This window comes from Mirounga leonina, unplaced genomic scaffold (genome assembly GCF_011800145.1).
Source record: "Mirounga leonina isolate KUSES-001 unplaced genomic scaffold, KU_Mleo_1.0 Mir_201, whole genome shotgun sequence".
Taxonomy (NCBI): domain Eukaryota; kingdom Metazoa; phylum Chordata; class Mammalia; order Carnivora; family Phocidae; genus Mirounga; species Mirounga leonina.
The window spans coordinates 31,487,694-31,512,378 of NW_023270504.1; the positions used below are offsets into that span (position 1 = coordinate 31,487,694).

The following is a 24,685-nucleotide window of genomic DNA, read 5'->3' on the forward strand; positions in this document are numbered from 1 at the left end:
AAAGCTCCAGGACCCAGGAGGAGGGGGCTGGACCAGGGCATTCATCATGGGCCAGATAATGGGGACTTGTACAATAAGCCTGGCAAGTCAGGGACTCTTGGTGTCCCTGGCCATTAGGATTTTCCAGGCCAGACAATTCACCTGACAAAGAAGGAAAAAGCATTTAACCTTATTCCAATAAATAAATAAATATAGACTACATAATTCAAATTACAAAATATGTTTTAACAGAAGAGCTTTGCTTCAGATTTCCTTTAAATAAATAGCAAGGCCCCAGGTGCAGCATGATTTCATTTACAAAAATTCAATTAACACACAAGTTTTCCCAAAAAACATATGTCAGGGTACCTTCTGGGAAGTCCTACAGGAGGAATAAGTGAAATCAGATTTAATGACTCAACTCCTGGCAGAAATATTACTTAGTTCCAAGGGGGCTAGAACCTGTTTCCCAGATCTTCCTAACTTAACATCTGGTTCTGTTGATGTTTCTAGTTCTCTGCTAGGACTCAGCCTATTGAACCAGGCATGAAGACAAGACTAGTAGCTGGTTTAATTTGCCAAATCAGAGATCACACCAAGTCCAGGTCAGAGACCTTACACTCCTGGGAGACCCCTGTAGTCATGACAACTTGCTACAGAAGTCCATTCTGCTAAGTTCCATTTTCACCATTTATTAAATAAAAAGTCAGCTGAGTTGGGACCTATGTACTATCTCCTGGGATTGGCTAAGGCAATAAATCAAAGACCGTTCCATCTGGGTGCCAGCCTGTGGTTGAGGACCCCTAATCAGCAAGACTTTTTCCAGCGTCATGAACCAAACAGTGATAAACTACTAATGGAGAGAGTGTTGGCTGCTGCCTTTGAGCTCAGGTGCAGGTGATGGGTGATGGATGAGGACACTTGAATCCACCTGCAACTTCTAAGGAATTCTTTGACCCTCCTTCTCTTCCTTTAGTCAAGTAAAGACAGGGCTGGCTTCTTGCCTTCCTTTTCCTGAAGAACAGGCTAGGAGCCAGAATTGGATCACATGAGGTCTTTTCTTTGAGGAGACTCTGCTCTGTTCCCTCCTGCTTCAGCAACCAGCTCAATATTATATCCAATCATTTAACAAATCTTTTATTCAGTACTGACTAGGTTTGGGGCATGGAGCTAGGCTCTGGGTTCACAGTGTACAGGAAACAATCATTAGTACCTGCCCACATGGAGCTTACACTCTGGTGGAGGGAGACCATAAACAGAGAAATAAATATATAATTACAAATTATGATAAGAGTCATGAAGGAAAAAAGCAAGGTGCCATGAGAGATATTAACAGGTTAGGGGTCTAGGAAACTTCTGAGACAGTGACATTAAAGGTGAAACCTGAAGGGTAAACAGGAGTCAGTTAGATAAAAGTGGAAAGAAAGAATATCCCAGGCAGAGAGAATGAGAAAAGACTGATGAAGCATAGAGTTTGGGATATTTGAGAAACAAAGGACCAGTGTGGCCAGAATCTGGTACACTAGAGGAGACCGGGGTAGAATGATGCTGGAAGGGATCCAGGTTAAATAGGATGCTATATGCCCTGTTGAAACATTTGGGTTTTTCTAAGTGCACTGAGTTGTAAGCAATGGAGTAACCTGATTTAATTTTTGAAAAGTCATTGCTCTGTGAAAAATGAAATGAGGAAGGCAAAGAGAAGAAAGGAGAGATCAATTAAGAAGCTATTGTAACTCAGACAAGAAGTGATAGTGGCTTGAACTCAGCCAATAGCAATGTAGATAGAGAGGCATGGAGGATTCAAGATACATTTTGATGTAGGGAACAGGGGAGAGAGCAGTATCAAGAATTTCACTGAAAAATTCTACGTAGAGCAACTGGGTGGAATGGATGGAGATGCCATTTACCAAGATGAGAAAGATCAGGAAAAGGTTGAAAGGGAAGAGATTGAGTTCAGAATTGCACATAGTACGTTTTGAGATTCCTGTGAACCTTCCAAATGAATAAATAAATTGGTAATCATCAGCAAATAAATGGTATTTAAAAGCAAAGGAGTGGATGAGACTACCTAGGAAAAGACTATAGAGTGAGAGAGAAGAGGAGAGAAGCAGAGACATGAACAGAGGAGAGGCAAAACTAAGCCCTGAGGAAATGCAACACAGAGATCTGATAGAGAAGAGCATCTGGAAAAGGGACCCCGGAAGCAATGGCCAGAGAGAAAGGAGGAAACCAAAAGAGTTGATGTCACTGAGGTTGAGAGAAAAGGATATTTCAAAAAGATGAGTTTGGTAGACTGTTTAAGTGTTTCTGAGAGGTCAAGCAATGTGGAGGCCATTGATGACCTTCATGAGGTTAGTTCTGATGAAGAAATGGAGGTACCAACTACACTGGAGTGGGTTCAAGCATGATTGATGGAAGGTGAGAACAGCTTGCAGAGAGGAGCAGAGGACTAGGGTAATAAACGGCTAGCTTCTCACTTTGGCCTCCTTGCCAGGTCGGCTACAAACATATTCCATCTCTCCTCCCAGGTTTTCATGGCAGCCTTTTTATCAATATCCAACAAGGTGCTGAACCTGCAGGAGAAAAGGCACTCAGGTCAGGAGAAAGGGTTGGGGAACAGGTGAGGGGATCTCAGATGCTTGCAGGGCACATTGCTCCCCAGTCCAAGAGCAATAATGAAACCGAGGCGACGTGGAGAAAACACACAGAAACCTTCCAGGCTTCTGCCCCCAAACTCTAAGAGAGATAAACACAAGTTGTGGGATGGAAGAGGGAGTTGGGGATCTGGGAAGTACACAGGATACTCACTTGATAGAGTTCATGGCCAGCTGTTTGAGTGTCCTCAGATCGGCCGCCATTCCCCCAATGCCCATGAAGGCCTCATAGAAATCATAGGATAAACCTTTGGCACCAAAGACAGCTGGGTCATCAGAGCTGATCACCATGGGGTACCCAGTGGCCATCAGAACAGCGGCAGGGTGGTTTCTCAAGTCAGACACCAGTTTCAGAACCTGCCAATAAGAGGCAAAGGAGAAAGACAAACTCTGACCCATAAAAAGAGTTGTCACAAGAGAGGCAAGACCATGAGCATAACCAGTTCCTTTCTTTTTTTTTAAAGATTTTTTTTATTTTTATTTATCCATGAGAGACAGAGAGAGAGAGAGAGGCAGAGGGAGAAGCAGGCTCCCAAGGAGCAGGGAGCCCGATGCGGGACTCGATCCCAGGACCCTGGGATCATGACCTGAGCCGAAGGCAGATGCTTAACCATCTGAGCCACCCAGGCGCCCTAACGAGCTCCTTTCTTATCTTCATCACCACTGAACATTAGGATGACTTCTGGGTACAACACAGGAATAGAGCCAGTCCTGTACTCTTCCTAATTTTCTCCAAGTTTCTTCACAAGCACAAACATTTGGTCTCTCTTGGTCCGGCTCAGAGCAGCTCTCCTGAACAGAGCAAGACAGGCAGGTGCACAAAGAACCCCAAGCATCTGTGGGAACAGCAGTATCCAATGGCCCCTCCCACTCCACTGGTCTTCCTTACTGTCCCTTTAGCTTTGTCTATCGCTTTGCCCCAAATTCTACCCCACTGGGGACCCTCACTGCTGCCTCATTGTTATGAATGTGTTAGGCAAGGGGTCATTCCTAAATAATTATTAATGGGAGTGAGACAGTGGAGGAATATAGAAAATAAGTGAGCTAAGGAGCAAGAAATTATACAGTAGGGTGCCTGGGTGGCTCAGTCGTTAAGCGTCTGCCTTCGGCTCAGGTCATGATCCCAGGGTCCTATGATTGAGCCCCGCATCGGGCTCCCTGCTCGGAGGGAAGCCTGCTTCTCCCCCTCCCACTCCCCTTGCTTGTGTTCCCTCTCTCACTGTGTCTCTCTCTGTCAAATAAATAAAAAATATTAAAAAAGAAATTATACAGGAAAAAGTTTGGGAAATCAGAACAGAGGCTGAGATTGGAGGGTTGGTTGCATGGATCACGCATACCTGGTTGGAGATGGGACAGACTTCTATGGGGATGTTCTTCTTCCAGGAGTCAGCCCAGACTGCTGGGTGTTTGGTCAAAGCAAATCCATGGCCAATCCTGGTAGAGTTCAGTAGTAGAGCATCCAGAAGGTTTCTGTCTATGGAAGTACCCTGCCAGTCTGGGGAAAAAGGGATAGTCTTCACTCAGATGGATCTGGCCCAAAGACCATCCTCAGATAAAGGCTCCAGATCAAAGAACATTCACACACAAACATTCACACACATACGCATTTTCCTTGTAACAATGCTAACGAAAGGTATGGCAAGCCTTTATTTTATGTATGTATGTATGTAACAGATGAAGAAGTTGAAACTTATACAGGCTTTATAAATTGAAGGAACATATTCAGTTAAGTAGTAAGACTGGGTTTCAAACCTTGGTCTATCTGACTCCACAGTCTATATTCTTTCTTTCCATTTTTTGTTTGTTTCCAGAGCTATTTTCTGGGAATTTTATTATTTTTACAACAGTGTGTTGCAAACTCTCTCAATATAATTACTTGTGTGTACTTACTCAATTTATATCTTCAACAATATCAACTGCAACATCAATTGCAAGATCACAATGACCAGCACAAAATGGTGGCAGATACTGTTGCCTGCCTATTTACCAGCCACCCCCACTGTATCTTCCTTGCTGGCAGGACGTTCTTTGGAGGGTGAAAATAAAAGGTCCTGACTCTCCCAGCTTCCCTTGCAGCTAGGATGGTCCTAATGCTGGTCTGGAAGGTTATTTGTGGGGAGCTCTTTGGCTTCCTTCCTGATAAAAGGAGATGCCCTGGAGGAAATATCTTGTCTTTTGCTTCATTGAATTGGTTACACCTGAATGTAATTTGACTACCTGACAACCAAATAAGGTGAAACTCTGGACTTGATGAGGACAGCAGAGGTCACTTATTATGTAAAATAATAGATGATCTTGGGGCACCTGGGTGGCTCAGTCACTTAAGCATCTGCCTTCTGCTCAGGTTATGATCTCAGGGTCCTGGGATCAAGCCCTGCATTGGGCTCCCTGCTCCGCAGGAAGCCTGCTTCTCCCTCTCCCACTCCCCCTGCTTGTATTCCCTCTCTCGCTGTCTTCCTGTCAAATAAATAAAATCTTAAAAAAAATAACAACCTATTAAATGTGTGTATTCCATCCCTGGCAGCCAAAAGCATCCTAACTGATCTATATTTAAAGTATGAAAATTCCCCTTTTCTGTTAGGAATAAAACCCCAGAATTCCCACTGCTGGTTAGGGTATGTGTTTCAGGTGGATTTTCACTGGTTTCCAATCTAGAACTTTCTTTTCAAAGATCGCTCCCTATTTATTTATTTAATATTTTATTTATTTATATGAGAGAGAGAGTGAGCATGAGCAGGGGGAGGAACAGAGGGAGAGGGAGAAGCAGACTCCCTGCCCACTGAGCAGGGAGCCCGAGGCAGGACTCGATCCTGGGACTCCAGGATCATGACCTGAGCCAAAGGCAGACGCTTAACTGACTGAGCCACCCAGGCACCCCAGATCTCTTCCTTTTCATTTCATTTAAAGATTTTATTTATTTGAGAGAGAGAGAGAGAACACACGAGCAGGGGGAGTGGCAGAGGGAGAGCGAGAAGCAGGCTCCCGCTGAGCGGGGAGCCCAACGTGGGGCTTGATCCCAGGACCCTGGGATCATGACCTGAGCTGAAGGCAGACACTTAACCGCTTGAGGCACCCAGGCACCCCTCTTCCTTTTTAAAAATAAGAACATGACTCGGGCGCCTGGATGGCTCAGTCGTTAGGCGCCTGCCTTCGGCTCAGGTCATGATCCCAGAGTCCTGGGATCGAGCCCCACATCAGGCTCCCTGCTCCACAGGGAGTCTGCTTCTCCCTCTCCCACTCCCCCTGCTTGTGTTCCCTCTTTCGCTGTGTTTCTCTCTGTCAAATAAGTGGATGAAGTCTTAAAAAAAAAAAAAAAAAAGAACATGACTCTTGGGTATTAAATACCCAGCTCCTGGCAAAATCCTCTCCTAGGGCCATGCATCTTAGAATGTGGTTAGATCCTGTTACGGTGTTTCATACTGTTGAAATGATTTCACACAGGTAAGTATGATTTTCCCAACTAGACCACAAGTTCTTCAAGGTTAACAACCCCTCCCCCTTAATCCCATCCCCCCAAAACAATTCTTCAAATCTCCTAGAACAACTTTGATCTAAATTGGACTCAAAATGACTTGAAATGTCAGGAAAAAAGAGATTAATGTACATGGACCCTTCCTCTGAGAGTTGGTTTGAACTTGGTTGTGAAATTCAAGCCCCCACTGCTCTTCACTTATCTCCTTGGTCTTCTAAGGATGACAGGTGCCTAAGGTACTCAGGGACACCCGGTGGGATGCAGCAGCAAGCTTTCCTCCTGGTATCTTCATTTTGACCTGAAATTGCAGCCATGATCTGGGACTCCTTTTGCTTAAGGTTTACACATTTTAAGGACTGTAATATGAGAAGGTCTGAGAGATGACCTATGAGCCTGTGGAGTGAGCTTAGGGGAACAAAGATGTGGCTAGGCTAATGGCATTTCAGAAACAATAGCAGCAGGCCTGCTTGAGCTGGGTGGGGTCTCCTCTTCAGCACCTGGTGAGTGTGGACAGAGCCTCCTAGCTGTTAGAGCAGTCCTGGTTCTAGTCCCTCTTCTATCACTTAACCCGTGTATGACTTTGGACAGGTGAATTAATCTCTTTAAGCATAATTTGTGCATTATAAAATGGAGATCATCAGAAAGGGCTCAAATTCAAGCTTCACTAATGACTAGCTCCTTGCCCTTGGACTAACCACTCTATGTTTGGAGACTTGGGCTCTTCAACTATAAAATGGGAAGAAGGGTGCCTGGGTGGCTCAGTTGGGTAAGCATCCAACTCTTGATTTCAGCTCAGGTCATGATCTCAGGGTCTTGAGATTGAGCCTGGTGTCCAGCTCCACATTTAACGGGGAGTCAGCTTGAGATTCTCTCTCCCTCTGCCCCTCCCCCCAAATAAATAAAAAAATCTTTTAAATAAAATAAAATAGGGATAAAAACACCTTCCTAGCAGGACTGGGGTGAGAATTAGAAATAATATATGTGGGGCGCCTGGATGGCTCAGTAGGTTAAGCGTCTGCCTTTGGCTCAGGTCATGATCCCAGGTTCCTGGGATGGAGTCCCGTGTCAGGCTCCCTGCTCTGCAGGGGGTCTGCTTTTCCCTCTCCCTCACCCTCTCCCTCTGCCTGCTGCTCTCCCTGCTTGTGCTCTCTCTCTGTCAAACAGATAAATAAAATCTTTAAAAAAAAAAAAAAAGAAAGAAAAGAAATATGTAAAGTGCCAGATACTGTTATTATCATTGCTATTCCTTCTCCAAGGGTTGCCATCAGGATTAAGCGAAATAATGCATATGAAATGGACAAGTGTCATAAAAGGACTATCAACAGTTTTAATACTGCCCCAGGATCCTATCAGTTCTCTTGAATGATGATGAGGAGCCCTCCTATTGATCACCTCCTTTGTCCTGCTTGTCTCCATATGGCTCACCTGTCTCTCCAGCATGGAAAAAGTAAGGCAGTTTAACGCCATGCAAGGTGGGAATCATCAAAGCCTCCCTGTAGTCATACAAGGAGTGGCCAGTGTCCTCACGCCCCACCTGCAGAACACAGAGGAGAGGACATGGAGCCATCTGCTTGGTCCATGCCTCAGCTGTCACTACAACAAAATTATGCTTTTCAAACTAAACCACACATACCCCCAGGGTTTTGTAGCTGTGTGCCAAGAGTAAGGGTGCCTTAGGATAAAAAGGTACCTCCTTCAGGACGCCTATTTTAATTTGTTGGGGGTGGGGGACAATCAATGACACATTTTTATAATAAGCCAAATACGGATATTCAATGTAGTAGAATGGAGTGCAGGCTTGAAAGAGAGTTGGAGCTTGTGAGTAGATCCCTTTGAACAACTGCCTATCCCCCTTCCAACCCCAATTTCCCTCGGGACTTGTCCATTACAGTCCTTGTAGGGACTGTTCTGGAAGCTCTATACTAGAGGTGCTCCTTCTCAGCCCCCTTTTCAGTGCTGCACACAGATGGAAAAGGTGGGATGAGGGGGCCTTCTGCCCCTTTCAGGAGAGGCCAGACCCTTTGAGCAACCCCCAGGGATCCTAGGAGGCCATCCCAGGTCCAAACAAAATGAGCCTTTGAAATCTACCCCTTTGAGCTCTGGATGGTCTGAAAATAAGAGCTTAAGCACAGACTCAGGTAAAATGTACAGATTCTATAAAAGGGAGTCAGGAGTGCCTTTCAGCCAGTTAGTTCAAATTAATTTAGCTTCCTTAATGCGATTGATGAGCTGTCATCTGGGAAGTGTGCCCTGGCTGGCTTTGATTTGGTGGAGGGGCAGGGGACAGTTTTGCCCAGGATTAGCCCCATCTCTGCTTCCAGGACACACATACCCCCCCCCCAATGTGCTACAGTTTTAAGAGCCAGCTGTGGGTGGGCAACGTGGGCTAGAAAGAGGGCGGAGGGCAGGGGAATGGGAGTAAGCCCACCATTACTGCCCAACCTCCTTGAATTCTCCTTATTCTGGAACTCCCCCTTTCAGCCTTCTGGCCCTTATTGCACCCCTTTCTCTTGTGACTGCCATCCTCCTGCAGGCCCCCAGAGAAGGCCAGCGCTAAACTCTGGCCAGGCCTGCGCCTCTGCGGAGGATTTCCGTGGGAGCCGCCAAGGCCTTCAGGAGGAGCTGCCTGTGGGACCCCACTCTCAGACAGCTTCGTCGTGCACAGTCGTTACCAGGTCAAACCCTGACACCATCCTGGGGAACATGGCTCGAAGCATCACGGCTGTTTGGACGGATTTCACGATGAAGGACACATTTTTTATTCTGTGAGAGAGACAGAGAGAAGCAGGGGCGACAGCGTGACTTGGCGTTGGTGGTGCTGTGTACCCTGGAGTGGCTCCGCCAGCACCTGGGGGGTCCTCAGCAGCCCCTCCCCACTGCCCACATGACCCCGGCCTGCTCTTGTGATCCCTACCAGTGGCTACATCTGTGAGCTGTTTCGCCCAAATCCAACCCTATCGAGGACTCTGGCTGGCTCCAGAAAGACCCACAGTGTCTGAAAACAAGTGAGGAAGGGAGACCCATGGGATACGCATCATTTATCTACATTTGGATGAAGCAAAGAGGCCTCGTCCAAAACTTGCCCTGCATCCGTGAGAAGGTGGCTCCCAGAAGTGGGTGCAGTACAGAGCCCAGCTCTCTGGTCACTGGGCACCTAGGGAATGCAGCAGATCACTCAGGTCCCTGTCCGGTCAGCTGGGCCTGGCAACGCTATGTCCTCTGCCCCCCGTTCAATCAGCAAGGCCCTGGGCACTCCAGAAACCATATAAGCGAACTGTCTTCTCTCCACACCCTCTCTGTTCAAGTCCGAGATAGGGATGAGGCAAACAGCATGACAACAGAAGCACCGAAGGGAAAAGTCTGCTACAACTCTGTGACAGGACAAAGGTCTTTGCACAGCAGCTGGCTCACTGTTCCTCAGTTCTGGGGGCCTAAATTTCTCCTGCCACCTTCCCCCATAGTGCTCACTCCCTCTCCTACAGAGCTCCAAGGGAACACGGAGCACTGACCAACTGCAGCCCAGCCCTCACACCCTCCCACCGCTGACTCCCAGGGAGCCTCTGAGGGGAACCAGTGGGGCCCCAGCGTTCCAGCTCCATCCCAGCTGCCTAGCACACAGGGATGGACCCCTGCTCCTGTGGGGTCCCCCCAAGCCCTCACAAGGAGGGAAGGGGATTCAGCAGTGATGAGGCGGGGCGGAGTCTGACTGCCCTCCGGAGTCCAGCTTCTAGGGTAGGCTGAGCAAATGAAGGAGCTGCCCCCCCACCCTCCAAGCCCTGACTCAGTGTGATCCCCATCTGATTGCTGCCCCCGCATCTCCAGCCCTGTGGATGGGTCACAGGCTTTAGACTGGCTGCCCTTTGACAGGAGGAGAGAGCTGTCCTTCCGTACAATCAGAAGGAAAATTAAGCTATAAAGCTTTCTGTGCTTGTTTGAGGGAAGAGTGGGTCCTTGTTCACACTACCAGGTCCCACATACATCATCCTGTGGGGTGTCCACACACGGACTCTGAGATAGCTGTCACTCAGGGCCGGGTCACCAGGCAAGGCCTTGCACACAGCCACCCACAGCACACATCAGGCAGAACCCCAGGGCCCAATTCAAACAAGGAAATGAGCCAGTTACCTGAACATACAGGCAAAAACATATCCATAACTGAGTCACCCAGGCCAACATGGGCCAGGGCCTAGAATTATCTGGAAATTTGCTACAGTTCTTCATTTCAACTTAGTTGCAAAGATTCAAACTAGAAGTGACTTTAGAGGTAGATGTTTGCACCCATTTGCGAATGTACCCGCTGAGCCCATGGCTCTTTGGCCCTGGGGGTAGGTCTCTGATGCCAGCCTCTCAGCCTCCCTCTTTCTCCCTCTCCTCCCCTCCCTTCCTAGTGGCTCTGCCCGCAGCCCACCCATTCTCCCAAGTCCTGCAGCTTCAGCCATATTCTCTCTCACCTGTGATCCGAATAAATGAGTTTGATTCCAATAAACCCAGGATGCTCTTTCGCAAACAAAGAAGCCACTTCTCTGTAAGTCCTCACTGACCACTCTTGGCTATGGATGGTCCCATTCAGTTCATACACCTGAGAAGGAAGCATGGTCATGATCAGACATCAGAGGTGAGTGAAACTTCATTCCCGTTGCCAATAATCTCTAAAACCATGTTAGACTTTGCAATTTCCTTGCCCAATGCCTTCAACAGCCTCTGACATTTATCAGAAGTTCTAGTCCTATCTGGGATAATGCTCTTGAACACCACAAAGCTGGCTGTCTGCCTGTCTCATTCATTGCTGGGTCCCTGTACCTAGAACAGTGCCTGGCACATGGTAGATGCTCAATAGGCCTTTGTGTAATGAATGAAGAACAGTCAGCGGGGGAGAGGACCCACTTCAACGCCCCGCTTTCCCACCCCTAGGTGGGATGTCCCCTGAGGTGGACATGGTTAGGGGCAGTGACAAGAGCCAGCAACGGACAGTGGCTAAGGCAAAGGAGAAGGAATGGGTATAAAGAGGTCCCCTCTTTGCAGGTTGGGCCACACCAAGCCTGCCGTGAGAGGCCAGAGGGTTGGAGTGGGCACATCCTCTGCAGCAACCTCTGCCCTCTCCTATCACTGGGTCAGCTCTCAGCTCTGCAAAAAGTGGCAGCTCAGGCTCAGGACCGGATGTAGGAGTTTCCAAAGAGATTGTGGGGCAAGGAAGGATGGAAAGAAATGATATGCATAAGTTATTTCCATGAACATCATTTAAAAACCTGCCGTGTGCAAGGAACCAGGCTAGGCCCTGGAAGGGGTAGACAAATGCTGGTAAGACAAGATGCCTGCCCTTAAGGAGTTCCCGATTTAGTGGAGACAGGCTCTATTCATGTTTATGATATAAAGCAGGAAGAATTAAGTGCTAAACAGAGGTTTACAGGACCTCCAAGGAAAAGAGGGTTCCTTTTAACTGGATAGGGTCAGAGAAGCTTTCGGGGGGGGTGGGGGGCATGGCATTGAAACTGGGCCCAAGGAGGCTGCTCTGTGCCGGCCCCCCTGGCTAAAGCATTGCTAGTCCTGTGTAGGGAGCAGCAGCGCCACACAGAGCCAGAGCTGCAGGGTCAGGGAGTGGAGGCTGAAGGGCAGAGGCAGAATGGGAGCCGCGAGCTCGGTCACCACCTGAAGGAGAGAAATCCTTTTCCCTCCCTCGGGTCAGCTCTTATATCCTGGAGCTGGTCGTGTGCAGGAAGCTCTTCTCATTTCCCCGCCAGTCACTTGCGTGCTCTCACCGGCCCAGGGGGCCTACCCTGTCCCTCCTAGCTGCACCCCGGAGATATTGCCTTCGGTCCCGGGGCAGCCTCCCCAGCACCCTCTTCTCCTCAGTCCCACAGAGCAGCCTCGTGGCTCTTTCACCTCCGGAGGTCCTGTTCTGCAGCCTGGGTTGGGGGAAGTGGGGTGAATAGGCAGCTCTTTCTGGCCCCTTCTCTTGGGCCCATTGGCCTTGGCTCTTCAGTTTCCTTTGCTGCTGCCCCATTGAAGCCTGGCCTCTCATGCGATCCCCCATAAGGCTGCCTCAGCCAACGGGGCTCAGCACTGGCAGGTGAGTCTTCTCTGACTGCTTGGCCCAGGATTGGACATGCTCAGGCTTACTGAACTTTAAAGCTGCCAGAACTTTCCAGAGGAGACAATCTTAGAAACTGCTAACTCAGTATCTAGTATAGCCGGTTACTACTATTATTTTTACTGAAGGGGATTAGAACATGCCACCCTAAAATATGCTACTTTTGCATAACGATTATTTTGAGTGGAAGGCAATTAAGCAGCAAACACCAGACAGAGCTCTTTGCCCTCTTCCTATCTGCCTACAAGCAGGACATAAACTGTCGGTGAAGGTGCTCCCCCTTCCATCTCCCACACCAGGAGAACAAGGCTTATCACTGGAGACAGAAGGTCAGCACTGCCACGGGTCTGCACAAGCAAACCTTAGTAACGTAACCCTTATCTTTTATGAGTTTCCCCCATATATTTCCCTCCCCACAATTTACTGCCCCAGAAACCTAAACCCCTTTTCCTTTGTATCATCATTTCTCCATAATTTATCATCACTGGTTAGAACAGTATATAAGCACCTGGCCTACCCACTTCTCTGGGTCTTCACTTTTTTCTACAAAGGCCTCCATGCACCCAAAAATTAAATATTAACATCAAATACAATGTGTATGCCTTTTCTCCTGTTAATGGGTCTTTTGTCAGTTTAATTTGCAGGCTCCCAAAACCGAACCTTAAGAGGGTAAAGGAAAGTTACTTTCATCCTCTCCTACTTTACCAAGGATTTTTTTTTTTTTAAGATTTTTTATTTTATTTATTTGAGAGAGAGAATGAGAGAGAGAGCACATGAGAGGGGGGAGGGTCAGAGGGAGAAGCAGACCCCCTGCCGAGCAAGGAGCCCGATATGGGACTCGATCCCAGGACTCCAGGATCATGACCTGAGCCGAAGGCAGTCGCTTAACCAACTGAGCCACCCAGGCGCCCCTTTACCAAGGATTTTTTTAAAGGAGAATTCCTGTCATTGATCAAGGCTTCAACAGACTTCCAGGTGCTCTGTTAGAATCTTCACAACTTTGATGCCAAAAGAACCAATATCCTGTACCCCAGCAGTACTCAACCTGTGGTAAGGGAACCCCTATGGATCCCCTAGACTTTTCCAGGCAGTCTGCAAAATCAAAAACTCTCCTCATAAAAATTTTAAGACGTTATTTGTCTTTTTCATTCTCATTCTCTCATGAGTATACAGAATTTTCCAGAAGTTGCATCATGTGTGACAAATATTGCTCTAACAAATAATGGATTGTGTGCTTGTGCAGTCTTGTGTTTTGAAATTTTCTGTTTTAATTTCTAATACAGGCTGGATTATACAGGATATAGTAGATATAATCCATATAAACAAAAGTTCTTTGGGATCCTCCAAAATTTTTGAGTGTCCAAGTTTGAGAACAATGCATTAAGCCAACCCAGAATTGATACTTGAAGTTGTCTCGGCATTCCGCAGCTGATTTGCAGAAGGGAAGAACAGAATTCTTCCCCAGGCCTTGACTGCTGTGTCATTACTGAGTCCCCCGCCCAGACACACCAACCGGATTCTAAACCACCAACGGTAGGGTCCAGCTCCTTTGGATCTTCCCACCTCCCCTCCTATAGCAGCAGAGTAGGAGCTCCACAAATAAGCGTTAACTTAAAAAAAAAAAAAAAAAAAGCGTTAACTTAAGAAGAGCATTGTCCACTAGCAGTTTCAAAAGTACTAAGCCCCAGGCGGCATGTTTTAGAGAAGGGACGGATAGTCGGACACTGGGAGGGGTGGTCAGTAGAGCAGTGCCAGCGGAACAGAAGGGAAACAAAAGAACCTTAAAAAAAAACAAAAAACAAATGACAATTCTGCCTCAAAGATCATCCTTGGCATATTAAGCAAGTATGTACAGATATGCAAATGACACAGAGGCATGATGGGGGCTTGCATATGGTCGGAGTTCCATCAATTCTATCACTCCAGTACTTACTGTGGGAGAATCTGGGACTCCTGCCTTGCAGGGTTCCAATCCCACTGCCAGTTCCCATAGCGTGGAGAGCCACAAAGATGGAATCTGGTCCCTGGGGCTGCAGATGTCAGAGCCCTGTCTCTTGGTGCCTCAGTAAATCACCACCGGGGCTGCCCCTGTCTTGTGCTCCTGGGCCTCTGGCCCCTGGCCAAGAAACTGCAGGCTTTATGGAAGCACCTAGGATAGGATCTGAACGCTCAAGAGCACCCCCATTTCAAGGAGCAAGAGACCCTTTTCACGGGGAGACCTGCAACTCCTCACAGCCTCACAGCCATTCCACTACTGGTTAGAACACTGCTGTGAAGCCAAGCATTTAAGGAAAGTTCTCAGCTGGTTAGGGGGTTCTGGGCAGCCTTCTGGGTTCCGGCTCCCAGGGGAGGTATGTTCTGCCCCAGTCAATCACACCTCCCAGGGTCACTGCAAGGATCAAATGAGTTAATATTTGTAAAGCACTCAGAAATGATAACTGTTAGGGCGCCTGGCTGGTGCAGCCGGAAGAGCCTGTGACTCTTGATCTCGGGGTCATGAGTTCGAGCCCCCCGATGGGTGTAGAGATTACTTTAAAAGATAAATGAAAACATAAAAAAAAGAAATGATAAATATTAATAACAATGTTATTATTACCAATCTTATTACCGGATGTAGAAAAATGACTCAAAGTTCTGCAGTTATCCTAGGAAGATGAGTTAATATCTAAGAATTTAACAATTATTAAGTACAAGTAGGTGGTGTCAGTCATTTATCTAAGACTATGTAATACAAAAGCTGCTATATCCATGTAATAAGCCCCCTTGAGTTGAAAACACTGGATTCAATGTAGACTATCTCCATTTTCATTATAGTTTTTAACTGTGAAACTATAAAGTTGGCTATTTACACAAGATCACAAAGTTTTATTGTCTATGATATCATGGAATTATAGAATTTTGAAGCTGGAAGGAACCGAAGGGAAATGTGAAAGCAGACAGGTGCTCAAGGTCACACAATTAGTTTGTATCAGACCAGAAGCCAGGACTCACAATTTCTAACTCGCAATGCCACTCGAGCACCATGCATTTAACATGCATTAACTGAGCTTCTATTATGTGTCAGGCAATGCCAAGAGCCTTATGTCATAATCTCCTTTAATCTTCAAAACCACACTATCAGGTAGTTCTCATTTTACAAATGAGGATTTTGAGGCTGAGAAAGGTCAAGAAACTCAGTCCTATTGCACAGTGGGAGTGAGGGGCTGAGGGATCTGCCGAGTTACAGAATCTTGCTGACCCTGAGTGTGTCCTGTCAGCAGCCCCTGTCTTTTACCTTTATACTCCAGTGGCAGGTAGGGGTCTCAGCGTCTCAGCTCTGGCTGCACATTAGAATCACCTAGGGAGAGGGAGATGCCTGGGTCTCATCCCAGACTAATTAAATCAGAATCTCTGGGGTAGAAGCTGGTTGTTTTTATTTTAACCTCCCCAGGTGATTCTAAGGTACAATGTACAGCTAGGGCTAAGAGCTACCATTTTTGTGGACTTGACAGACAAGTAAACAGCTTGATTACAGCATAGCAGGATAAGTAGGGTAAGGGGAGCAGTTAAGAGGGTCCCCCCAACCTTGTTTGTCAGTATTCTCGCAGAGTTACACCAGTAACATCAGACAATGGTCACTTCAGCAACGAGCCAGGTGGAATTTTCAATGGAGGATCTGCCAAGAATCCAGGAAAAACCCTGGCGTTGGGAGTGGGTAGGCGAAGCCCAGGGAGCGTTGGTTATACAAGTGACAGCATCCAAGAAAACGTCTGGAAACGACCATCGTGGGTTCTCTCTGCCACTGATGTGTCTCCCTCCTAAGATCTCCTGTCAGGAAGTGCCAGCAGGGCAATGCCCTGTTGATAATCCTCTGGGGTCTTTGAAGAGCTCCACTCAGAAGACTGGCCGGACCCAGCCTGGGCCTCCGATTCTGGCCGTGGGGGAAGGGACTGGAGCCCGGGAGATAAGACCCGCCTAGCAACTGTTGCTAAAGGCAAGTAGCCTTTGTTATCAAGCATTAGTAACACAATAGGAGGCTGAGCAACCAGGATAGTCCATCAACATCATCCCAGGCCCTGAATTAGCCCCACAAGCAAGAAGGGGGAGGTTGTGCGGCTCAGCAAAAGAATTCCCGTGCAGTCGGTTTTTAGTTGTTAATGTGCTGATGGCTCCCCGACTCTGGCTAATGGGGGGCATTAAGGCATAGACTCTCTATTGCAAGAGGCCTTTGTTCCAGGGTCAGAGCAGAACAAATGGTCAAATCCCATCCCCCTCAGCCTCTCCAGAATCCCAAATCCCAGCAGCCCTCCACCTTCTAGGGGGGTGGGGGGTGGGCAGAGTGGGACAAGAGGTTAGCAGCGAGGCAGGGTCCCCAAGCGGGATGCCCCGGAGCCCACTCCTCAGCGGAGTAAGAAGGAAAGAGCCCCGCCGGAAAAGGGGAGGGATGGAACCAGAGACTACTGTGTTCCCTCCAGCTTCTCAGCATCTTCCCTAAATGCTTCCCTGCCGGGCTCGAGATGAAAGTCACAGCCCTCACAGCGACCAAGACCCAAAGCCGTGATTTCCCCCTCCCTCCTCTCCCCTCCGCCCCCTAAGGCGCCCAGGGCTCTGCCAGGATTGATGGGCTACCTCCCCCAGGCTCCACACCGAGAAAGCCGCCAGGATTGCGCAACAGGAAGCGACCTCTGGGCACCACTCTGGGTGAAGCATCAGCTCGGCCAGTCCTAGGGGCCCTCTTTCCCCTCCGGAAGGACGAGACTCGAAGCCGGATGCCCCTCCAGCAGCTCCCTTTGAGATTGATCAAGCATGGCTTCCTCAATGCTCATAAAATCCAGCACCCTGGCCTCTATCCAGTCCTTACCACCAATGTGATCTTGGTCGAGCTCTCTGACCTTCCCAAGCCTCAGTTTCCATGTCGGTAAAACGCAAGCTTGCTATGCAGCTCAAGTGCTTTGGAAAGGTCAAGGCGAAGAAGGCCCTCGCTCCAAGTGTGGTCTGGGTCAGATCATCTGCATTAGAATCACTGGGAGGAGGGGAAGAGGCTAGTTAATTTTGCAGCTTCCTGACCCTACCCAAGAGCACAGAATTAGAATCCTGGAAGGTGGGGCCCAAACATGAATTTTAAAGAGCACCTCCAGATTATTCATATGAACAGCCAAGTTTGAGGACCACCATCAACAAGCATGATTATCACTACTGGTGCCTCTCGGCAGTGTCGATGTGGTGGCAGTCTGAAATATCTCACAATCTGACATAAATAAAGACGCAACAAATACTGGGTGCTGGAAATCCACATTACCAGGAGACAAAGGCGGAGATGTGGACTGTCACAGTCCTGGGTCAGGGGTGAAGGAGGGGTTGGCGGACCTACGAACCAGTTTCAGTGGAACCAAGAGGAGGACTGGCTTAGATGGGATGGAGCCCATGCTTGGGGAGAAAAGGATTTTCCAGGCCAAATCATGGGAATAGATTGTTCTAGGAAGTGCAATTTCTCCCACCTCACATAGGCTAGGCCCAATGCCAGCTCATCTCTTTTAGAAATTCTTTTTTTTTTTTTTTTTTTAAGATTTTATTTATTTGACACAGAGAGAGCACAAGCAGGGGGAACAGCAGAGGGAGAGGGAGAAGCAGGCCTCCAGCCAAGCAGGGAGCCCGATGTGGGGCTCGATCCCAGGACCCTGGGACCATGACCTGGGCCAAAGGCAGATGCTTAAGCAACTGAGCCACCCAGGTGCACCTAGAAATTCTTCTCTTAATAGGTGGATGGACCCTCGCTTCCTGTAAAAGGATCATTTGTGTCCAGTCTTATCTACAAAACTGCTGAAAGCTCTACTGGAGGACAAAGGTCAGCCCCATTGCCCAAGAACTATACTCAGAGCTTTAACTACCAAACAAGCAGGCAGATCCTGAGGGAGATAAGCACCCTTAGCTGAGAGCCAACTCTTAGAACGCTTCAGGACCCTCCAGGGCCTGCCTTGAGCTAACCTCAAGAAGGGTATTAACATATCTAAGGGGAAAGGTGGGTCGGTCCTGAGAGTTGAGCCTTGAGGAACCTTGGTCTCAGATGGAGGGAAAGGGAGCCCTGACCCACAAACTAGAATTACTGGTTCTTGGGACAGGTGTATCCTTCATCAGAGGGTGGGTCCTTGAACACTTGAGATCAAACTGGGGGTAGTAAAATAAGTTTAGGAATCCCAACAAGAATTAAAAAATTTTTTAGAATACAAAAATATCAGAACCTCTGTACACTGCGTTGTTTCATAAAATTTTTCATAGATACATATGGATACATGTGGAAACATTGTCTTCAGTAAAGGCAATTTATCGTAGCATTCCCCTCCCCCCACCCCCACTCCCCCGAGAAAGGGGATAATTTTCATCAGATTTTCCAAAGATTAAGTACACTGTTACGGACTCTTAAATTCTCAGAGCCCAGTGACAGGGCTTTTTAGGGCTCTGGCTCACCAACATCCTTCTGGCTATAACTTGGCTTCAGGAAAGGCTAAGATTTGCCTTCAAGGAGAGAGAACTTCCCAGTCAAGAAACGTAATAGTGTCTGGTCTAATAGTTTTCTCCAAAAACCAGCATTCTGACTTTCTTTTTTTTTTTTTTTTAAAGATTTTATTTATTTATTCATGAGAGAGAGAGAGAGGAGAGAGGCAGAGGGAGAAGCAGGCTCCCCGCCAAGCAGGGAGCCCAATGCGGGACTCGATCCCAGGACGCTGGGATCATGACCTGAGCCGAAGGGAGACCTCAACCATCTGAGCCACCCAGGCGCCCGCGTTCTGACTTTCTTATTTATACTTCTATCTCTTATGAATTTGGTCAATATGTTTCAGTCTGGAGTTCTATCACTTCTGAGTGTACAAAGAATAACATTTCTGAGCGTATAAAGACCATGGAATATGGTAACAAAGCCAAAATGATGCCACCCTGTGGGCCTTGCCACAAACTTGAAGGTCATTCACCAAGGCATTGGTATGCTCAACAAATATTTCAATGAATAAGCAGACTAGTTAGGATACAATATAGGGGAGAGCTCTACACAAAGGTCATGTTCTCCAAGCCACTTAAAATCGTCAACCAGCTCAAACTCTTTGTGAGCCCACCAAATGGAACATTCAGAAATCCTGCCCACTCCCACAACACCCAAATCCCTCCCAGAAAACTTCAGGGAAGTTTTGTCCAACAGATATCCCAAAGGAATGGTCCAGGAGTATCTGATCACCTGGGGCTCTCTCCTCAATAAGGCGTCCCCTAACGGGGAGACCATCCTCACTCTCTCCTTCTATAATGGCTCCTCCTCAGCCCATTTTGTGAATTTTCTATCCTATTTCTGTTTGCAGGGCCCCTTTCTTGGCCCGCTCCTCTTTCCAACTCACAGCTTCTATGGGAACCTCATCCCTCTGACAGTTTTAAGGATTACCTTTCTGCAGACAGATGTCAAATATCTGTTTCCAGGCTAGAACTGTCCTCTGGGCTCCAAAGTCACATATTCAACCACTTCCTAGACATCTTCATAGGGCTGTCTCATAGACACCTCCAACTCTACAGGTTCAGAACAAAAATTTCTTGGGGCACCTGGGTGGCTCAGTCGTTAAGCATCTGCTTCGGCTCAGGTCATGATCCCAGGGTCCCGGTATCGAGCCCTGCGTCGGGCTCCCTGCTCTGCGGGAGGCCTGCTTCTCCCTCTCTCTCCCCCTGCTTCTGTTCCCTCTCTCGCTGTGTCTCTCCCTGTCAAATAAATGAATAAAATAAAAAATAAAAAAAAAAACCAAAATTTCTATTCTCCCTCCCCATCCTTCTCCTCCTCTTACTTCCTCATCTCCATCAATGTCACCACCAGTTAACTCAACTCAAGTCCAACGCCAGCCAGTCGCCATAGTGGCCACCCCCACATGGTCAGTCAGAAAGACCTCTAGAGTCCTCCTTCAGCACATTGCACATCTCTTCCCCCTCGTTGCTCCTGTCCCCCCTGGCCTTGTCATCTCACACCTGCTTTTCCCTGCTCTCCCAGCCTCCATCCCCACCTTGCTCAGTCTGGGCAACCCTCACACTGTAATCCGTTTTCCCCAGTGCTACCAGGGTGATCCATTCACCAGATCCATCAGCTGTCCCAAGACCAACAGCATAGTCTTGAGAGACTCTGAGAAGCTAAATTTTGATATGAAAGGAGACAGGTCAAGAAAGGTCCAGGCATGAGGCACTGCTCAGAGTCCAAGGCCAGGGAACCCTGAGCATCCAGGAGGCACAGTATATCCAGGAGGTGAGAAGTGGGGGTCATGAGAGAAGGGGGTACAAGGTGGATGTTTAGTTTTGCAGGGACCAGCCAAGTACAGTGCAGGTTTCCTCGCTCATGGGGGCCCCTGGAAAGACACATGTCCCATTTGGGATAAAACCAGCATCCAGTCCTATACCAGTACAAGGGTGGGGAGCCTGTGAAGACCTACAGGGTGAGATCTGAAAGTCAAGCCAGAGCAGAGGAAAGAGGTGGGCTCACCGGGAACAGCATGGCTCTGAGCTCTAGGTAGAACACATTGTCCTGGTAGAACTCCTCCAGGGCCTGGAAGACATAGTCTCTGAACACTGGTGCATAGTGGACAAGGCCAGAGATTGTGAAGAAGATCGTTTGAAACTTGGACCAGACAATATTTTGGTTTGCATAATCCACATCGGGGTTCTCAGTCATCAGAGTGAAATTCTTTAGCAGTCTGTTCAGGACACAAAGGGGGTAAATTGAGGAGCTGTGTTTCAAGCCATCACCTTCAGGTGCCTGCAGGATTCCTGCCCACCTTGCTTCTCCCGCCAGAAGCAAACCCAGATGCATCACAGTGAACAATGATGAGAAGCCAGGGGAAGCACACTGGGTTCTCTGGTGGAGGCCCCTCCATGAGACCCACTTTGTGCTCCTCAGGACCCAGCTCAGGCGGGATGTTCCCACCAACCAGGCTCTCCTACCCCCTCCATATGCTTAGCCAGTCTGACCCCACTGTACTTACATCCTAGACCAAGCTCTCTTCGAGCGGCGTTATGCACCAAACTGTATCCCCCTAAAATCCATATGTTGAAGTCCTCACCCTCAATATGACTATATTTGGAGATAGGGCCTTTCCGGTGGTAATTAAGGTTAAATGAGGTCATAAGGGTGGGGCCGACATAGAATAGGACTGGTGTCAGGGACACCAGGAATGCACACACACACAGAGGAAAGGCCATGTGAGGACACACTGTCTGTAAGCCAAGGACGGAGGCCTCAGGAGAGACCAAACTTGCCAGGATCTTGATCTTGAACGTCTAGCTTCCAAACCAGTGAGAAAATAAATTTCTACTGTTTAAGCCACCTGGTCTGTAGTATTCTGTTATGGCAGCCCCAGCAAGCTAATACAGGAGGTATGATGGAAATACGGGGACTACATGACCCAGGCTTCGCCCCTGAGTAGCCACATACTAGCTGTGTGGCCTTGGGCAGCTTCCTTAACTGTGCTGAGCTTCATGTTTCTTATTCGTAAAGGGAAGTAAGCTCACAAAAGCACTCTATAGATGGTTCTATGATGAAAAGAGTTATTACTTATAATATCACTTTACAAGTGTGTTAGGAAGTTGCTCCATCATGTTTTCAAGGTGTTTCACCCACAAATGCACTGTCATTATTCCAGGAGCTGGGAGCTTTTCATCTTTCTGATATCAAGCATTTAGACAAATTTCATCTGATGCAACAACAGTGTTACTGTTAATACCTCTTACAGATCAAATTGGATTTTAACTGAACCAGCAACTTGCTATTTGAATGCTTTTGTGAAGCAAAGTATCTTGTAAAGTTAAAAGAAAAAGCCTCCTGAGTTTTTTTAAGGCCAGATTTGCATATATGGGTTTGTACCAAGGAAGACACACCTGCACACCACCCACTACTTATAATGGAGGAGACACATCCCTTCCCAGCCACACTCACCCGTTGTCAAACTCAGTGACGTTCTGCATCTCCTTTCGATATTTCTCCAGCAAAACCCACTCTGAACACTCTGCTGGCATTGGGGTGGGGGGTGTTGGATAAGCAAATTTGAACTTCAGGGCCCCCTTCGGGGTGATACAGAAGTGGCAGTGGGGCCTATAGGTGACATTTTTCACCAGCCAGTTCATGCTCAGGATGCCGAAGTCATGGACATGTAAGGCAGCCCCTGGAAAGGGAAGAAGGATGGGGGTGAGAGTGAAGCAAAAGAGGTGAAGTCCACATTCCAGGGCACAGGGACCGTGAGGACAGTGTAGCTGGACAAGAAGTGAGAAGCACAAGGATGTCTATCTGGCAGAGTTCCTTGGAAATGCCCACGATGCACCATCCCCACTCTGGCGCAAAGACCTTCCAGGCCTCTGTGTGCCTTTGTCTTCCTGGACAGGCCACAGCCTTCCCTGCTCTGGTGTAGGAAGGGAGCTTCCCTCGCCAGTAAGAAGCATGGTGACCTCATTCAAGAGAGGCAGCCCGATGGGGCAGGGGAGCATCAGGCTTGGATTCAGAAGACTGGGGTTCAAGTTGGACTCCATCTCACCACCCAACACTGCGTGAAAGGTTGTAATAGGAAGGAGCCTCAGCCCCTGCCCCCACCTGGTCCTGATCCTCTCAGCCTGCTCCCCAACGCCCGACACACCACCTTTGCATTCCCTGCTTCCAGCCAGCATCTAGGCAGCTCCTGGCCCACAGGTTTGCCTTCAATGCCCCATGCTTCTTTCAGAGCTGACACCAATTTCAACTACCGAGCTCCTCAAGGCACAGTATACACTGTCCCTCTGCTCTTCTTGCTCCATCTTAGCACCTGGCCTTGACACTGGCTGCTTAGGGGTCCCAGCTGTGTGAGCTTTGGCAGGTCACCCTGTCTAAACCTTATGTTCTCCATCAAGTGGAGAGGTTACTTTATCAACTTGACAGTTTTTTTGTTTAGTCTCTTTATTTATAACATTAAAATAAAAGAGGTACAGAAAAGCCCTTGGGGTGCCTAGATAGCTCAGCTGGTTAAGCGTCCAACTCTTGGTTTCAGCTCAGGTCATGATCTCATGGGGTGGTGAGATGGAACCCCACATTGGGCTCTGTGCTCAGCAGGGAGTCTGCTTGCAATTCTCTCCCTCTGCCCCTCCCCACACTCATACACATGCGTGCGTGCTTTCTCTCTCAAACAAATAAAGATTCATTTATTTATTTGAGGCAGAGAGAGAGAGCATGTGCACAAATGAGCACGGGGGAGGGAGAGGAGCAGAGGGAGAGGGACAGGCAGACTCCCTGCAGAGCAGGGAACCCAATGAGGCGATCAATCCCAGGACCCTGGGATCATGACCTGAGCTGAAGGCAGATGCTTAACAGACTGAGCCACCCAGGCACACCTAAACAAATCTTTAAAAAAAGAAAAGAAAAGCCCTTGTAAGCTGCAAACTGCTATTTGCATGTGCAGGATTGTAATTATTTTATTATTCATAGAAATATAAATATACTGGGGCACTTGGGTGGCTCAGTTGATTAAACATCTGCCTTCAGCTCAGGTCATGATCCCAGGGTCCTGGGATTGAGCTCCGCATCATGTTCCCTGCTTGATGGGCAGCCTGCTTCTTCCTCTCCACTGCTTGTGCTCTCTCACGCGCACAAATAAAATCTTATTTTTCTCAAATAAATAAAATCTTAAAAAAAAAAAAAATGTAAATATACTATAGACATACCATACTAGAAATGCGTTTATACAAGATGCTCACTCATACCATACCCTGTTGGGTACCTTAGCCACTGAGAAAGGGCAGAAGAGGCAGATGGGAGAAAAGACGTGAAGGGAGCAGTAGGTCCTATTGGGCCCAGATACTCCCTTGCGTGCGGATATATCCGCTTCCTCAGGGAAGACGGTAATGCCCAGCCCCCACTCCCTCCTGTCTCTCTGAGGCAGAGTCCCCTCCCAAGCAGGGCTTTTGGTTTCCAGGGTAAACCAGCAGCCACTTTGGACCACGCCCTTCCCAGTTTGCCAAGGAAGAACAAAGGTGTAGAGTGGGATTCTCGCCCCTCCATTTATTTATTTTTATTTTATTTATCATTATTTTTTAAAGTAGGCTCCCCACCCAATATGGGGCTTGAACTCACAACCCTGAGATCAAGAGTTGCACGCTGGGGACGCCTGGGTGGCTCAGTTGTTTAAGCATCTGCTTTCAGCTCAGGTCATGATCCCAGGGTCTTGGGATCGAGTCCCGCATCGGGCTCCCTGCCCCGCGGGGAGCCTGTTTCTCCCTCTCCTGCTGCTCCCCCTGCTAGTATTCTCTATCTCTCTGTGTGTCAAATAAATAAATAAAATCTTTAAAAAAGTAAAAATAAATAAATCAGGATTTCACATGGCATTTACTTGTCACTCTTAGGCTTAAAAAAAAAAAAAAGAGTTGCACGCTCTACGGGCTGAACCAGCCACGTGCTCCTCACAGCTCCCTTTAGAACACCAGCTCCAGGGGCGCCTGGGTGGCTCAGTTGGTTGAGCGACTGCCTTCGGCTCAGGTCAT

At 48.0% G+C, this 24,685-nt stretch overlaps 1 protein-coding gene across 3 annotated transcripts in view; it reads right to left on the minus strand.

The window, feature by feature from the left end:
* Positions 1–954: 954 nt before the first annotated feature.
* Positions 955–24,685, minus strand: part of ADA2 (adenosine deaminase 2) — a 27,750-nt gene continuing 4,019 nt past the window's right edge. For 2 of the 3 annotated variants that reach the window (XM_035028549.1, XM_035028550.1), the window contains exons 3-10: positions 22,122–22,347; positions 20,673–20,883; positions 10,557–10,684; positions 8,778–8,868; positions 7,531–7,639; positions 3,971–4,128; positions 2,788–2,990; positions 2,453–2,552 (exon numbers count right to left, since the gene is read on the minus strand). In XM_035028549.1, the coding sequence (XP_034884440.1) occupies positions 2,453–2,552; positions 2,788–2,990; positions 3,971–4,128; positions 7,531–7,639; positions 8,778–8,868; positions 10,557–10,684; positions 20,673–20,883; positions 22,122–22,347 (1,226 nt within the window). Of the gene's footprint in view, positions 2,553–2,787; positions 2,991–3,970; positions 4,129–7,530; positions 7,640–8,777; positions 8,869–10,556; positions 10,685–20,672; positions 20,884–22,121; positions 22,348–24,685 lie in introns of all 3 variants that reach the window. The other variant, XM_035028548.1, reaches the window with a different exon arrangement.